The sequence below is a fragment of the Planococcus citri genome, chromosome 4, assembly GCF_950023065.1.
Source record: "Planococcus citri chromosome 4, ihPlaCitr1.1, whole genome shotgun sequence".
Taxonomy (NCBI): Eukaryota; Metazoa; Arthropoda; class Insecta; order Hemiptera; family Pseudococcidae; genus Planococcus; species Planococcus citri.
In genome coordinates this window covers 51,004,713-51,022,773 of record NC_088680.1, presented here as the reverse complement: position 1 = coordinate 51,022,773, position 18,061 = coordinate 51,004,713, and the positions used below count along the sequence as shown (strand labels likewise).

At 35.5% G+C, this 18,061-nt stretch overlaps 1 protein-coding gene across 3 annotated transcripts; it reads right to left on the bottom strand.

Annotated features, from left to right (window-relative positions):
- Positions 1-1,088: 1,088 nt before the first annotated feature.
- LOC135845743 (uncharacterized) lies at positions 1,089-17,302 on the bottom strand. Of its 3 annotated transcripts, none has more exons than XM_065364552.1 (6): positions 17,123-17,302; positions 16,952-17,026; positions 5,729-5,845; positions 2,683-2,877; positions 2,275-2,480; positions 1,089-1,989 (listed from the first exon to the last, which is right to left on the bottom strand). In XM_065364552.1, the coding sequence occupies exons 3-6, from the start codon at positions 5,820-5,822 to the stop codon at positions 1,831-1,833; spliced, it is 654 nt and encodes a 217-aa protein (XP_065220624.1). In that variant the 5' UTR covers positions 5,823-5,845; positions 16,952-17,026; positions 17,123-17,302; the 3' UTR covers positions 1,089-1,830. The 3 variants fall into 3 exon arrangements, with proteins under 3 accessions (XP_065220624.1, XP_065220622.1, XP_065220623.1); XM_065364550.1 differs by having other exon boundaries at positions 16,944-17,026; positions 17,123-17,301; XM_065364551.1 differs by lacking the exon at positions 17,123-17,302 and having other exon boundaries at positions 16,944-17,114.
- Between the last annotated feature and the right edge of the window lie 759 nt (positions 17,303-18,061).

Genomic DNA, 18,061 nt, shown 5'->3' with positions numbered 1-18,061 from the left:
TTTAGTAAAAAAACTTACCGATGACTTAAAACTTTCCTCGCAGATGATACTTTAGATACCTACTTCCATTAACATTTTTTTTTTCAACTTTGGACTTGGAGGTCTCTATGTAGGAAACCAGCATAGTTGGGGGGGAGGCTAAGAAAAGGGTTTTCTTGAAAAAAGAATTATCTAGAAGCATTCTGCTCAGAAATAGAAAAATTTCAAATAATTTGTACCTAGATTGTATAGACATCAATTTTTCATCTTTTTCGATATTTTTCAACTTTGGGGGCTTAATTCAAAGGGACCAACATCATTTGGAAAACCAAAGGGAGATTTTCTTGAAAATGTGGTGATCTAAAAATACTCTGCCCGGAAATGAAACATTTTCAAAACATTTGTACAGATATCAATTTCTCAATTTTTTAATTTTGTTGTTGATTTTTTTAGACTTTGAGGGGCTTTATAGAGAACCAACATCGTTTGGGAGACGGGTGAAAGGTTTTTATTGAAAAAGTGCTTATTTAGAAAGATTCTGCCGATTAATAAAAATTTACAAAAAATTTCTACGGACATCAATTTTTTTATTTTTTTACTTTTTTTTTGGGGGGGGGGAGGAGCTTCATACAACAGAGGGAACATTATTTAAGGGTCCAACAAAGGTTTTGTCTTGAAAGGGGGGGGGGTTATGTAGATCTAATCTGATGGCGAAATGAGATATTTTCAAAAATTTTCTCCAAATTTGGATTAATTCTCATTCCTTCTGATTTTCTCAACTTTGAAGGTCTCCTTACTAAGGGATCAATACGGTTTGAAGGGCTAGCGAAACTTTTTTCTTGAAAAGGAGATTACTTTAAAAAATTATAACGTAGAAACAAAGAATTTTCATGAATTGAATTTTTTTTTCATTTTTTCGAATTGGGGGGGGGGGCTACTGGCACCATTTTTTTTACAGATAGGAAAAAAATTTAAAAAATAGGGAATTATTTTCTCATTCGAGGTAACAACTTTGCGGGGTGGGAGGTGAAAAATTCCAACTTTGCAAAATAACGAAGGTACACCCTCAAACCCTCAAAAACTATAACAAAATTATTAAAAAATACCAAAACAGTTGAAAAAAATGTATAAAAAATAAAAAAAAAATAGAAAGTAAACAACAGTACACGCTTAACTAATAATTAAAAATATTCCTTAATTCAAATAAAATAAATACAACAGAGAAAAACGCTCGACTGTTCGAGGAAATAGTTCGCAGTGTTGGTCGGTAGGCCTTAGCTACACAATACACATAGGTACTTAGGAAATTACAAGTAGATATACGCAACACACAATACACATATTAGGTAAGTAGGTCTAGGTATATCTTTTAGGTAGGTGGTAGTTTAAGTAAATACGTAATTAAGTAAGCTATTTTCTTAATAATCGATACTAGGAAGGATTGTAAGTATAGTACTATGTAATATGTACATTATGTACTTAAAACGAGTGTAGTATAAATAGATGGTAGGTTGATATCCTACATGCCGTACTATAGGCAATAGGCATGGAAATTTCTATAAAGCGCAGAACTCTGATGTGAGTGAGTAACTACAATATAAACTACAAAGGTACACTACAAAGTACTGAGCGAAAAGTACAATAAATACATAAGTATTTGGTGGTAGGTAAGATTTTCATGTAGGTACTTTCGCATATTTTTACCTAGTACTTATTTGTTTTTGGGGTTGTTTTCTTATCTTTTTTTAACGAATGTACGGATGAGGCTCGATTGGATTTTTTGATCATACCGTAATCGAGTGATCTTTACCCGGTCTGCATTGCACTGCGCGATGCGATGTGGTGATCGATTTACAAACGGATTCCTGGATTGCGGGAACGAACGAAGTTCAACAGTTCGTCGCTGTCTTCGCAAACGAATGGCTTAAGATGGTGGCAAGCGACGTCGTGCCATTTTACACCGTCTTGGTAGAAGTTATTCAAAATAGCCAAGCACGATTCGTCGTTACCCTAAAAAAAACAACAACAAAAATTAGATTCGTAAAAGTGTTGAATTTTATGTTATTTTTAATGGAGTTGTCAACTCCCTCCCCCTCCCCCCCTCCCCCCATAGATTTCAGTACTGAAATGTTTATCTGAAAATATCGATGCGACCCATCAAAATAGTGTAAAATTTCGCGCTGAACTCGAAAATCACCATCATTTGTCATTTCGAGCTTCCCTTCGTGTGAAATATCAATCGAACTCGAATGTGAGCCTGATGATTCTTATAATTATGGTTTTTTGTATTCGTACCTGAGGAGCTTCTCTGTTGTCTGGTTGAGCTTGACCAAAACCACCGGTGTGACTCCAGTCGCCAGAATTTCTTTGAGTGGTGGGTCCGATTTTAGCACCCGATCCCGACCAGAACCATCCGTTCACATTAGCTGGAGTCAAATCCGGCCTTTCACAACCTTGGAAATTGCATTTACGTCCGGACGTCCAAATGTAACGTACGTTTCCTGCAAAATGATACACAAATTCAAGTAGATATGTAGTACGAATTTAAATGAACAAGAACATTTGAATATTTTTTATTGGTGTAAAATCTACATACATAATATCGTAATTGAACGAAACGAAACCTGCGATACAGAAAGAAAGAAGGTGGATGGGCAGGAGGGGTCTAGGTAGAGGTACTATTTGTAAATAAAATAATTTTACCTCGAGTTAATCTCTGTTTAACGAATTCATTTTCTTGCGGAGTTTCCAAACTGACAGCGTCCATACAATGTCTTCGACAAATGTTCCTCGAATCTAACCAGTCTACTTCCAATGATCGAGTAGGTTGGTGCTCCCAACTGAAGAAGTACGAATGCGTTACTCCTCTGGCATCTCTGTAAGTAGCGTGACGAACGCCTGTAACATTTTCCAGTTGAAAAACGCCAAAAGCCTCAATTAAACGAGTTAATAGGTTTAGCTACTTAGCATAGGTACTACATAAGTGGCAAACGGTGCTTCCTGGAACGTTTCCTCATTTTAAAAAAAATTATCTATTGACCTTTACCATTTTAACGCTATGGAAGCGACGTTTTTACGAGTATATTCATGCTCCTTTTATCGGGCTCAGTTTCAAAGTATACCTAATGCATTTTAAAAGGGTCGTGATTAGTTTTAAGAAAAAAATCGCAGTTGGGTTTTTTGGAGAGCTGAAGAAACGAGGTGAGAAGGTGCAACATGAAAATTGTTATCATTTTTCGTCTTAAATTCTAACCTTTTCTTGATGGGTTGCACAGCTGAGATTATCGAGGTCAGTTTTGGAAATGGAAAAATACGAGGGGAGAGAATGGTACGTAAACACTTGTGCGATTTTTGGTTTTCACGTAAAATTTTGACATACTTCGATGGGTCACACCTCTTCCCTAGTCTCGTGGGAAAAATCGCGAAATAAGATCTAGGGCAACGCAGGGGGGGCGGAAGAGTGCAACATAAAAATTAGCACCATTTTTGATCTCAGCGAGGAATTGTAGCTCACTTTCATGGGTCACTCAGGGATTTCTGACAAAGTGTCTTCATAGTTCTACGCCTGCTTTCCCTAATTTTGCCATGCTTGTTACTTTCGTGTCCTGCAGCTACTTTTCTTTGCCAAGATAGTCCTGATTTTGATTTTTTTTTGTCAAAACATCCAAAAAGAGCTGATTTTTGCCTTAATTGTTTTGAAAAGTCTCGTACGTTCTAGCAAAACTGCTGAAAAAGTTCTGTTGTTTGTCGAAATGGTCAGAAAGTCTCATTTTTGCAACAATTTCCAGAAAGTCTGTATTTTTTTGTAAAATTTTGTTGAAGTCACATCTTTATCAAAATTGTCAGAAAGATACTGTTTTTTGGCCAAAATTATCAAAAAGTCTCTTGTTTTGCTGAAATTGCTAAAAAGTTTTTTTTTCTCCAAAATTGTCAAAAATTTAAAAAAGTATTTTTTTTTTAATTGCTATAAAAATTCTTACATTTTTGCCATGCCAAAACATCCAAAAGTCCAAAAATTCCTTTTTTTGTTTTAATTGCCAAAAAAAAGGTCTTGTCCTGTCAAAACATCCAAAAATTGCTCATTTTTACCTTAATTATTTAAGAAGTCTTGTATTCTGCCAAAGCTTCCAAAAAAGTTCTGTTTTTTTTTGTCGAAATCGTAAAACACTTAATTTCCCAAACTTTTTTTTTTTTTTTTTTTTTGAAAAAATTATGTTGAATTCACATTTTGTCAAAATTATCGTTTTTTGACCAGTTTTTTCACAATAGCTGAAAAGTTTTTTTTCGCCAAAATTGTCAAAAAAGCTTTTTTTTTTCAAAAATTTCTAAAAAATTCTCGCATTTTTTCCAAAACATCTGAAAAGTAATGTTTTTGCCTTAGCTTTCTAAAAGGTCTTTTCTTTTTTTTCTTTTTTGGAAGGGTTTTAAGGCAAAAGTTCACGTCTTACGTAATTTTTGAATAGGACTTTTTTTGTATGAAATTTTGTGTAGAATATTTTTTGTTTTATACTTTTTTTCGTATCGTGCATAGTTTGGGAGAAAAATGTGAAAAACCAAACGTTTGGGGGCTGGGGGTCCACAAAAAAAAAGGAAACATACGTGGGATTCGTGGGAACACTTGAAATTCGTGTTCATCGAATCAAAAAAAAAACCGTATACCAAAATTCATCTTTCCTCCTCACTTTTCCTCTTGAAATGTTAATTTTACTGGACTATAATAATTTTTTATAAAATTGTGTTGAAATCGCATTTTGTTAAAATTGTCAAAGAAATGTGTTTTTTTCTCAAAATTGTCAGACAATCTCAATTTTTTCCAAAATTATCAAGAAGTGCTAATTTTTGCCAAAGTTGCCAAGAAATGTTTGTTTTTTGTACCAAACCACCCAAAAAGCATTGATTTCTGCCTCAGCTTTTTAACAAAACTTGGTTTCTCTCAAAATGTCGAGTAGGTAACTATAATAAGTCCTGTTTTTGCCTATAGCCAGCCAAAGAAGTATGTTTTTTCCCTTAATTGTCGAAAAATGATGTCTTTTTTGTCATAATCGTCCCAAAAGTCTCATTTTGTCAAGAATGTCAAAATATCTCAAATTTTTATGACAGTGTGCGAATGTTACATTTTTTGCTTAAATTGTCAAATGAATGATTTTTTGTCAAACGTCAAATAATTCCAATTTAGCCAAAATTAAATATCAAAAAGTCCACATTTTTGCTAAAAATTGCCAAGAAATTCCTGCTTTTTTAGTCAAAACGTCCAAAAAGTATTGATTTATCTGCTCCTGCCGTCTAAAAAAATCATTTTTTTTTTCAAAATTACCTAATAACTCCCGTTTTCTGCCCAAATTGCCAAAAAAATTTGTTTAGGGCCCAAATTGTCAAAGAAAGCTCTGTTTTTCCCAAAAATTGTTAAAAAGATCCTGCTTTCTGTCAAAAATGTTCCAGAATGTTTAATTTTTACCCAACGTGTCAAAAAGAGGATTTTTTCCAAAATTGTCCAAATGTTCCAATTTTTAAAAAATTGAGTTGAAGTTGCATTTTTTGCCAAAATTGTCAAAAAAATTCCTTACTTCATTTAATTTGTCAAGTCTAAAAGTTTTGTAATTTTTACCAGAATTGCTGAGAAATTCCTGATTTTTTGCCAAAACATCCAAAAATGAGAAAGTATTTCACACATATTTAATGGTTTTTTTTTCGTACTTATTTCATTCTTTCTTTCAACACCAAAAACATCGAGTGTAATAATATTACTTACGGCTAGCGCAACTTCGTGGATCTGGTAATGCTAATCTTCTTTGAGCTGAAACCACTATCGCTCCGCATATCAGCAAAAGAATCTGTTTCATCATCGCGTTTGAGTGATTTTTCTAGCCTGCAAAGTACATAAATCAATCATGAGTAGGTACAGGTATTAGGTAGATAGGTTAACTACTTTAAAGATGCTAGATAATAGACTATTTTTGATATTTAAAAATTTATTTCGCCATCGACCTTAAATATCATCGCTCGCTATAGGTTATCTTTTTACTGAAGAAAAGAGGCAAAAAATTGTCAAATTTTATGGACAAAAGACACGAAAATTGATTTCATTTTTGATATTTTGGTGATCATTTGACCCTAGCCCAACATTCGAAATATTCAAAAAATGTATCGTATTTGTCAAAATTTTAATCTCGTACCCCATCTCCCCTCTTCCCTTATACTGGGGTTATTTTTGGTCTATGTATCGAGTGATTGATGAAATTGAAATCAGCTTCCTTAACAACCTGTAATTATTTTATCGAAAACGAGCAAAATGTGGTAAAAGGAGGTGAAAGTACTCGGTACATTTTTTTTTCTTACATAATGTTACACAATTTTTATCACGTCCGGCTAAATTTTTTATCTGGACCGCTCTTCCACAATAATTTTCGTTAATCAAACTATAAATGAGGTGAAGTAGGTACTAAGTACGTGAAATACTCATCATTGTGCTGTGTACTTATAAAAATGTAGATTAAAATTCGCACCTCTGGCAATGTCCAATACGCTGGACACCAATATTGTGGGCACAGTTAACTACATACTTACATACCTACATTAGTAACTTATTCGTACGAATTACGTACAATTACGATAAATATGTACCTATTACCTATTACGTACACCTACTACGAGTACGAGTACGAGTATAACTAGAGATAGAGAATGTGAAATGCGAAAACTCGTGCCACTTCAAAGGTTACAACATGTGATTGCCGGCTAGGCTGGGCAAGTGTTGTTGTCGTCAAGTATCCACCTACTGTTAGAGTACCTATATTATGACAGTGCGGTATGAGATGAGATGAGCCAACTTCACCCGTTTAAAAATTCATCTTTGACTTGGAGTTATACCTATACCCTGATGAGTAGTGGTAGCGGCGCCAATGTCCGCGATCACCAATCAAGCGGGTTTTATATCCCGTTATCGAATACGCAATTACCCAATAATACAGTGCCATTGCCATTCCTACCTAATACCATCTTGTCGCATTATACGTTGTCGCAATACTTATTAGTTATTACCACCGACGCCGCCGCCGCCGCCTTCGATTACAATTATGATGAAAGCTTCTAAGCCTCTCGTTTATGTAACTTGGCAAAAAAATAAAAAAATTAAGAAGCGATGCGAAGAACATGAAATTTACGTATACACAACTGGAACTTAATAGATTCCCAAAGGCTAGCAGTAGTACATACTAAAAATTCATCCAAGTGAAGCCTATTGATAATTGAAATTGTAATAGAAGTGTAGAATTTGGTCGAAAAATACAGAATTATTCGATCAGAGGTGCACAAAGTTGCTCGTAACAACTGATTAGTGATCACCGAAGATACATAAGTGATTTAATGATTAGTTTTGAGAAACGATGGGATCGAGCAGTCTACTCGCTAGTTTTTACGACACTTTTTGAAAAACTGGAATTTTCGAAATACAACTGGAGGCTCCAGAACGACTTGAAATCATTTCCAATCGACTCAGCGTGTTGAAATTAGGGTGTTAATTAATTTTGTATATTTCAACTTTCCAACTTCATTGGTAATATATTATGAGGAAAATTCGCTGAAGGCTCCAGAATTGCTCAAAACGGCTCGAGACTGTTTCCTGTCGGTGCAAGAGGTCGAAAATAGCACATAACAAATTTCAGCTTTCAAGGCAGAGTGTCTATCGACACAAAAATGGTACGAAAGCACGAAAAAGTCGAGAATTTGACCTACTCGTAGGTAGCGTGAAAGCACGAAAAAAGTATGTAAATTTCTTCAGAAAGGACGAAAAGTTCTAAAAAAAAATGAAATTGACGTTATGATCAAAACTGTCTTTATTTTTAATTTTTATTCAATTTCCTCTGTTCTGTACTTCTTGTACATATTATAAATTTTCAAAAGCTTCTGCTTCTGCCTTCGCTTCGCTCGGGCTACTTTTTTTTTCCATATTATATTTTCCAGAAAACCACGTTTTTTTATACCAATATGCATGGGTATCAGGTTGAGGTATTTGACAAGTAGTGAAAATAGAGAAAAAGTAGTAATTTTAAAAATGGGTGGTGAAAGTAGTGAAAAAGTAGAGAATTTAGTCAGAAAGGTAATGAAAAATGTAAAAATTCAAACGTACAACAAAAACCTTCAACTCTTTGAAAAAATACGTTCATTTTTGATGAAATTAAAAAATACTTTCTATACAAATTGTCTATCTTTTAAAAAATGTTTCTGTGAAAAATTTGACTTCCTTAATTTTGTGTGTGTGGAGGGGGGAGGGGGGTCGATTGGAAATCTTTCTGAAAATTGGATTGAAAAAAGAAGTGAAAAAAAATGATTTTTTCAAGAAAAATTCTGTTAGATAAGTAAGTATACCATGTTAAGGCACAAAATGTGAGAAAATTATGAGAAAATTCGCGAATTCAAATGAATTGTGCATCTTCTTCTCAACTTTAGTAAGCAACTTATAAGTCAAATTTTTTTGCGAATTAAACAGTTGGTTGCTAAGATGAGATTCATCCAAAATTACGAATTTTTTTTCTTGTTTTCTCAGATTTTTCGCCATAATTGGGGTACATTAAAAATACAGAAAACCCCTTTTGAAATGTACCTATAATCAGTTTTCTTTTGGCATCGCTTCGCTTGAGCCACTTTTTTTAAAATTTTCAGGAAAATAATAACTATTCAAAAACAATGAGATGATTTTACAAAATTTTGAGCAAGAAAAGAAATGACAATTTTACAGGTCATTAATCGATTTTTTTCAAGTCAAAAAAAAGTACCTAGTCCATAAATCACAAAAATACGAACCTTTCTAAAGGTTGCGTGAATTTTTTTTGACAATTCTCTCGCTTTTTCGAGTACAATTATTAAAGGGAAGGGGAAAAGAGGAGAGGAGAGGAGAGGAGAGGAGAGGAGAGGAGAGGAGAGGGGGGGAGGACAGGGACGAAGAGATGGAGCAAATTTTGAAATCTTATGTACCTTTATTCATGTACAGGGTGTCTAACGGTCATGTAAAACATGAAATTAAAGTCATAAAAAGTCATGGATTTTGCTCGAAACACGCTTGAAAATTTTTTAAAAAGCTCATAAAATGAAAAAGAAATGAAAAATCAAAAATTTGTTCAAAAAAACATAAAAATGAAAAAACTGAAATACCTACTTGCCTACAAATTTACTTATTTTAAAAAATCCTCGCAGTTTCAAGATATTTAATTTTTTTGGAGGGGGGAGTAGTATTTTAATTTGGAAAAAATGTGAAAATAGGTCATGAAAAAGTCATGTTATTTTCGTCTGAGAGTTTTGTTAGACACCCTGATGGATAAAAATACATATCTCAAAAAATTTTTCTATTTGAAATTATTTTAAAAATCTGGGGACATTGAAGACTTGATTTTTTGGGGGAGGAGGACAGAGGTGCGAACTTTTATTTTGGAAGCAAGAAAAAAGCACAATTTTTTTTTGGATTTTAGTACTTAGATACCCTGCAAGGTAATTTTGATAAAATTTTGGTCTAATCACATTTTTGGCCCGATTTGATTTTTGAAAATTTCCCCCAAAATTCGCTTCAGTACCTATCTAAAATTTTGGCCAACGATGTGTTTTGCATGCGCTGTTTTTGCTATTCAAAAATTTTCAGCCCAATTTTTCAAATTTTCAATCGCTAATTTCTTGAAAGCCAATCTGGCCGAAACCGATCATTTTGGAAAAATAATGGCGAATAATTGGCCAAACAGGTCACTAAGAAGCACCAATCGTTTTCATTTACTTGCCAAAGTCCATTTGAACATGTTTTTATGGCACTTTTTGAAAATCTGAAAATTTCCAAAATACAGCTGGAGGCTCCAGAACGGCTCCTCCAATCGAATCTGCATGTTGAAATGAGGGTATAAAGTGAATTTCAACTTCCAACTGCATTGGGTAAAATTCTGTGGAAATTTCGATTCTCAAAAATCTGCTGGAAGCACCAGAACTGCTCAAACAGGTTCGAAACCGTTTCTAATTGAATGGAGGGATCGAAAAAAAGTATGCATGCCAAATTGAAGCTTTCTAGAGATCCATTTGGTAAAATTTTGATTTTTTTTGTTGGCGCGAATTTGATTTTTAAAAATTCATGAAAAATCGAAAAATGTGCTTCAGCTGCAGAAATTTTTGCTGATGATAAATTCCGGATGTTCTTATCAGTTTTGAATTTATCAAATTTTTGATTGTGAGAGTAGGTACTGCAGAAATATGTAGGTATACGATTCCGAACTGACAAAGGAACCTATTTTGCAAAAATGATATGTAAATGACCAATTAGGTCACTAACGAGCACTAATCACGTTATTGTATTCGTTGTATAAGACGGGAATTCCCCAACTTGCGTTCTCTAAACGTCTACGTAAGTGGTAGATTCTATCTAGCGTAGCATCTACGAGTACCTACCTACGAAGAACGTACGATGTACATCTTGTACTAATGGCTATGGAGGTGGCGCAATGCGGCGCTTATATATCGGCGCCGCGTGGTCTAAACGTTTCGTCATTGTTGCATCGGCGTGGCGTCGGTGACCGCTATTTTCAGAAGATTCTTTCTCATTTCGCAAGTACATACCTACTAAGACAACGACGACGAGTAGCAGATAGATAAGCCAGCACTATAGCGCATATACGTACGAGTACCGTCTAGGTATTATTACGTAATTATTATTCATCGGCGAATAAAAAGCTTCGAAACAAAGAAACAATTGATGAGAGAAAGACCAGAATTTGTAATTTCTTATTCTTACAACAAAATAAATACGCGCATTTCCAAGTGCGCGCATTCGAATAAACGTGCGCAAATCGTTTGTTTCATACTTTCAATTAACCTAACTGCCCGCAGTTGCAAATTAGGTAGCGGTGGATGGAGCCGCAGCCGCTGTCATCGTGCAGTAGTCGTAGTAGCGGATCAGCGTGACCTGTAGCCCATGCTTATTGCCCAATGCTCGGGTTCCTGCTCATAACGAACGGTTCGTCATTATCGAGTACTTCGATGTAATGTCGAAAGTGTCGAAGCTCTTAGCTCTATTATGAGCCAGCAACGTTGAATTGAAATAGCAACCGATTTCTGTTTTCAAAATCACCCACGAAGTAAATTTTCATTATTTGATAATGTAATTATTGTCTGCAATCTCGCGTCTCACCTGACGAAGTACATAGATCAATGATCAACATTATTATTCACCTCAGTTTTGCTCTAAGATCAATATTTGAGCAGATATGAGCCAAAAATTGAAATTAAAAAGCCAAGATCCACAATAGGGCAGAATGCTCACCTGGGGCAGAAACAGACACCTTAGATTCTACCAAATTTTAGCCCTTTTGGCTTTTGAACTAACACTCTCCGATTTACACGAAACGACGCTAGTCCGAAAGAAGAGGTCCTCAAGTTCAGGTTTGGATTTTTGGTGAATTTTTGAAAAGTTTAAAAATTCAGAAAGACTGGTTTAAAGGCAAATCTTAAAATTTTTCGTAAAATACCTACCGTTGAATTTTTTTGCCAAAAATGCGAACAATTTTTTCAATTCTACTCCCACACATCAACAACTACTAGTTTTAGGCCATTCATGGAGCCTCCAGCAATTTTTCAATTTTCTCCAAAAACTTCAAAGTGAATTTCTAACCAACTGAAGGAAAGGAGGAATTATTCAAATTGGTTAATTTTGCTTTAAAAAATTTGCATTTCACGAAAAAGTTCAAAAATTGTCCATAAAACAGTTTTTTTTAATTTTTTAAATTTTCACAAGTTCGCCAAAATTTCAAAAATTGACTTCAGCACCTGAAATTTTAGTTATCTGGGTCTTATTAGGACGTGTTCTTTTGTTGTAGCTTAATTTCGTTCAAATCGGAATGTGTCCGTTCAAAAAGTTCCCTTGTTGGATAAATAATCACGATTCACGAAGTGAAAGTCGTCAATTTCTAACGAATTAGGTTCTCCGGAGGGTTCCAAATGAGCCAGTTGATTCAAATGAGCCAGTTGATTAGCACACATATCCACCAATAAAATTCGGTTTTAGTTGGACTAAAATCGTGAGATGTAGAGGGGTGAAGGAGTGACATTGTTATTCAGTTTCATTTCAAATTCTCAAAGATTGTAAGTCCATACTTTGTTTGTACCCCCCTCCTCCTCCTCCTCCTCCTCCTCCTCAACAATTCAAAAAGAACTGATTTTTACTTTATCTGTTTGAAAAGTCCTCGTTTGGTACCAGAATTATCAAACAAAAGTCCTGTGTTTTGCCAAACTTTGCTTATAAGGTTTTGTGATTTTTTTGACCAATCTGCCCAAGTCGAAAAGTGCCAATTTTAGAGAAAAAATGTCAAGAAACGTCAAATTTTGGTGAAATTATCCAAAAGGGCCAAAAGCAGTCCAGTTCTTTCCAAGGTGCTCCCAAAATATCCTCTTTTACCCAAAATTGTCGAAAAATTCTCATTTTTGCCAAAATTGTCAGAGAGTTAATTTTGGATTTGGCGAGTTAACGAAAAGATGTTATATTTTTTCGTCAAAATTATTAAAAAGTAGTTTTTTGGTAAAAATAGTCAAATGTTCGTAACTTTTGCCAAAATTTCCAAGAAATTTGTGCTTCTTTTGCCAAAACATCCAAAAAGCATCGATGTCTGCCTTGCCTGCTTAAAAAGTCTTCTGTTTGTTTCAATGTTTGCCAAACAAAAGCCCTGTTTTTTACAAAATTGCTTAAAAGCTTCTTTTTTTGTCAGTTTTTATGGCAGTTTTTCAATATTTTTGAAATTTTCTACCACCTGCCCCCTCAAAAAAAAAAAAAGCTCTGCCTACGCTACAATCTCAAGTTTTGGCTTCTAGAAGTGTGTCAATTTGCATGCTACGAGATACGAGTATTGTAAGTGGTACCTTTGTAACTCTCGTCACTTCCGATTGAGCTGGCTTCTTCTTACTCAAATCTCAGAATCAAATTTTGAGTAGCCGAAGTTGATTTTTCAATTTTTGACAAATTCTTGAAAAATGGCGAAAATACATAAATTGGTATTTATTTTTCTTAAATGGAGTAAGTAGATAATCCTAATGAAAATCTGACTTTTCTCCGCCAAAACGTCTTCTAGAATGTATTTGAAATTGCTGCTAAATTTGATGATTTTGGATCCAGCATGTAAAAAAATATTATCTTTTGAATTCGTCATCTCGAATCTGCGATTCATCGGCCCTAATCGATTTGGAATATGCAACTCATGACGAGGTTAAATTTTCAGCCACCAAAGGTGATTATATCGCCTTCTGGAGTGGTTTGAAATTTCTGGAGAAAAGCCAACTTTTGCTGGAAGCTCCAGATCGGCCGAAAAATGATGGCGAATGGGCTCCAGCCCATTCGCCAGAAGAGACCAATAAATCCATCTTTAGCTCAATATTTCCAACTCTAGTTCCTACTGTTTCCAGCTTTAGCTTCCTTCAGTTCGTGATTTATTGGACTTTGATGAATTTTGGCGTCTGCAGCCTCGGACTTTGTCATCATCTGCGATGACATCGTTTCTCAAGTCAAGTCCCTATGGGTCAATTAGTGAATCTTCAGCTGTCTCGGATCACTCTTTGAAATGCACAGAGATAGGTTTTAATAACAAGTTGCCTTGGTTCACATTCCAACTTTAGATTTAAGTTTCAAGACCTTGGCTCACATTGTCTTTCTTTATTTTCTTTTTTGTTTGAAAATAACGTATTGCGCTCAGGGCGTGCATTTTAGTTTTAAGTTCAGACGCATTGCTCAGGGTGTCTTCCTTTCTTTTTTCTTTTTTTAAATATTTATTTTCCTTTTTGTTGCTCCTAGTTTAAGTATTCCCAAAATTCCCCAGGGTTGCGATCCTTTTTATTTGTCTTTGTTTTATCCCTTAAGTATAAGAATAAATGTCCTAAATGTGAATTTGTCTTGGACTTTTATTCAACTTTCGTGACTTTGAGAATTCAATGAATATTTCCAACTTTACCATAAATATATCATTCCGTCGAAAGTTCAATCATATCTTAGCTCAAGCTTCAATTAATCCAACTTTAACCCCACGTATTATAAATATGTAAATATTGGAGAGGGAACCCATTTACATCCGCGATTCGTCCGATCCTGAGATCTCGATGAGCTAGTCATAGAATCGCGAGAGATATCAATTTTGACATCACCAATATTTCCATCACTATTTTTCCAACAGAACAAGAGTGCATGAATCCGATATCCAGATGGCCAAAGAGGATTTGAATTAGTCTATATTTTCTTATCTTCAAAGAAATCAAAATTCAAAAATTTCCATTTTTGAATTCTTGGTGAAAAATCAAAAACTTCAAAATAAAAAATTTAATTTTTTATTTTATGGTAGTTTTTGGGTTTTTCTGAATATTTCTCCCTCCACAAATTCTAATTTTTGACCCTGGTTTCTAGTACAACTTTTCAAGACAAACAAAAAAAATTGTCTTAAAAAACCCATGAATTTTCAAGGATGCCCCAAAATTCCTGCGAATTATTGTTTTTGGCTCTTTTAATTTCAAAGTTGGTCAATTTCAGGAAATGATATTTTTTGCTCGTATTGAAAAGTTACACAAGAATGTACCTTCAAAATTCGTGAAAAGTTCAACTTTTGAAAATTTTGAGGAACTTGCTAAAAAAAAAAATTCATTATTTTCCAGGATGTTCAAAGTTCACACCTGCTGGAAAACCTGGAAAAGTCAGGAAATTTTTTGAACGTGTTCATCTGTAATAATTTTTTAATAATTCTAAGTAGTAGTTTTATGGTAATTATTTTGAAAAAATTTTGCCTCGCATCGCTAAGGCAATTTTGTTTAATTCAGACTTGGAACCGAACGTACTTATTGAAAAACGTGATTTTTTTTGTGTAAAGGAGGGGTAATTTCAAAAATACGGTGTTTTTATTTTGAAAAATTGGTCTGGAAAACCTGGAAATGTGAGGGAAAATCATTTCCAGAAATGAGTGGGCACTCTGATTTTCGCAAAATATGGCTGAATAATACTCCTTCAGTTTTAGAGATAGGCAATTTTATGACAGGACGTTTTTTATGTAAACTTATTCATCTCAAAAAACGATGCCAGAATCCATGGTCAAAAATTAGAGTTTTGAAAATCCATACACCCCCCCTTCAATTTCCAAATTATACTCAAGTCAGAAAACCCTAATATCAGCTGCAGCTTCTCCATGTACAACGCGTAGGAATAGTTTTCAATCAGCCGAATCAGCGATTATCACTTCTGACCCTTCCCTCTTGAATTCTATGTAGGTATGTAAAATGCTCTTTTTAGTGGGCCAAATTTCAGCTCAATCGGAGTTGACGAGTTGTAAAGGTTCCCTTGCATGAAGGTAGGTATGTCCGGTGATCGTCCAACTCATGTTGAGTTTGATATTTTTGATAGCTCTCAACATTCCACGTTCCACAGATGATTGAACGAAATGAAAACGATAACAATCGGAATCGAAAAGTAAAATGACGATCGTATATAGGTACAGGCAAGGCATCTAGGCGATATGTACAATAATTACAGTACCTGCATAGGTAAGGTACAGATACCCACTGAGTTGTTGAATATTGTACAGTGTATACTACACATACTGGTATGTAGGTCTACGTACCTATTACCCAAATACTACAAACACAACCAGACTTTAAAGAGTTATTCGACGATATCCGCATAAACACACCGTGTATAGTATGAACACTATACGGTACTCTAAACATATGTAATACTCGATGTACGAGTAGATACTAGCTCTAGGTGTAGGTCTAGGTCTGGGTCTAGGTTTATAGGTTTATGTACTTATATAAAAATACGTGTGTTGTGTATGTATAGACAAGGTACTCATTATGGGTATTAGATAGTAGTATGTGATGTGTATGTATACCCATAGTACAGAGATTCGGTACCTATACTCTTGAGCTGTGTAAATTCGAACGAGTGCGAGGAAAAATTTCTTCATTCGAATAACGATAATTATCGCGAGCCACGGATGGTCGATTAAAATTTGTATAAATTATGATCGGCGATAGGTATACGGTGGAGGAGGCGGCGGCGGTGTAACCACCTAAATGCTTTTTCTCGCTTTCTCTCATCTCTCGAACCTGACTAAATACGAATGGAGCACTGCGTGACACCGATAGGTTCCAGTACGAGAACGAGTACGAGTACATACTCGGCATATTTCATCGAAATCGAATGCCAAGCTATAGATCCGGACTGACGGACACGAACGTCAGCTGTTGAGATATGAGAGATGCTATAGGTACTTTTTATGAGTTTACAATGCGAATACTGCGTCTGCTATCTCTAATTTAGTCTTAAGTACAGTGAGGTCGATGATCGATTGATCTTGGATACATTTCTGGTGGGTTATGATTTCATCCAATAGGGAGATATTATTTTATAGGTGAGCAACCAATCATCAAAATATCGAGTGGAATCATTACCATACCTGAAATGTATCCTCAAGGAAGGAATCAACCTCACACTGTATTTTTTACCCTGTATGTACGACGAAGTGAAAAAAAAATTAGGTGACTCGTGTACTTGGTCTCTGGAGGGCGCTGGAATGGACTTGCACCGTGCATGCCCAGGTACATGACACGACAAGAAACGGACACAACGACGACGAGCAAGATACACAGTACGATACATTCACACTCGTGGTTAACTGCGTATACGAGTATCCGTATCCGTATCGGTCATCGGGCAAGTACAGGTATCCAGCAGACCAACAGTAGGTCGAATTCGAAACGTGAAACAAAACTTTGTCGTCACGACGAGGCGAATTATACGTTGAAATTAGGTAAGATGAACCAACGCGAGCGATGAAAAGATGAAATACACGAGTCAAAAAGAGAACAGTGAGAAGTGAATAGGCGAGGCAGAGGTACCCGTTATATTGTATACGAAAGCGAACCAACAAAACAAATATGTAGGTAAACGTAATAACGTATAGGTAATCAGTACTTACTCGCTTACCTACTCAGCAAATTGCGCAGGTAGGCAGTCAAGATGACGAGATGAGTCAGCAATCTGCGATCTGCGATCTAAAAACTATCCCGAGAAAAAAAAAACAGAAACAAATCAAAATCAACGAAATAGGTGAAAAAAATAGAAACGAATTTGCAAAATTTAATCGAAATGCGATACCTGCGCGCGGATATACGTAAGCGAGTATCCGAGGCGATAATGAATGAACTTCGGTAACGGTAAAATCGAGAACTAAACGCGGCTATCGTTAATATTCACTGTTTATATCAAAAGAAGAATCTCTCAACTCTTCGTCTACGAGTAGTTTCGTCAGTTTATTGCCCTACCTGGAAAATATTCATCTTCAGCGTCGTCGTTCTCTCGTTGGTACTTCTTTTACCGCGTGTAAACGATCGCCACTACCACCGCCACCACCGCCGCCTTCGCCATCACTACCATTGCGGCCATCCGTACCATCTCCAGCGCTGGCAAGTGGCGATACCGATATTGCATCGCCACCTTAGCTGGAAACAGCCACGTTGTTGGATGTCGCACCAAAGCCAGCTCGTCTCTCGTTTACTCGACATTACGAGTATCATCATTCATCATCGTGATCGTTACGATATATTTATATAGGTATACGTTGTACTCTGTAGCACTAGCCAATAGTGCTAGTAGGTCTCTGGAGGTAGCTGCCAAGCGGGGTGTCCAGTAAAAGGCATCTCATACTGGTTGTACATAGGTAGGTAAAGGTGGCTGAGTTGAGAAAACTTTCATGAAAGCCCTCAAGGGGACCTCACGATTGTGTCGTGATCGATTTGACCCAATCGGTTTAAAAGTAAGTGAGAGGACCCCCAAGATATTCCACAGCAAAATTTGAATGTAGCTGTCCAATCGCAAAACTATGGTGCGATATGGTATAAAAATTTCGATTTTTAGTCCACTTCATCAAAAAATAAATAAAAAATTTGCCTAAAACAGTAAAATATAGTGATTTCCATCATAACACTGTATGTAGAGTCCATAAAGTAGTTTTTGGGTCCCACATTCCTGAAAAATTTCCCGAAAATGATCAAAAAATGCGATTGGGCTGCTACAACTTTGCAAATTGTCTTTTAC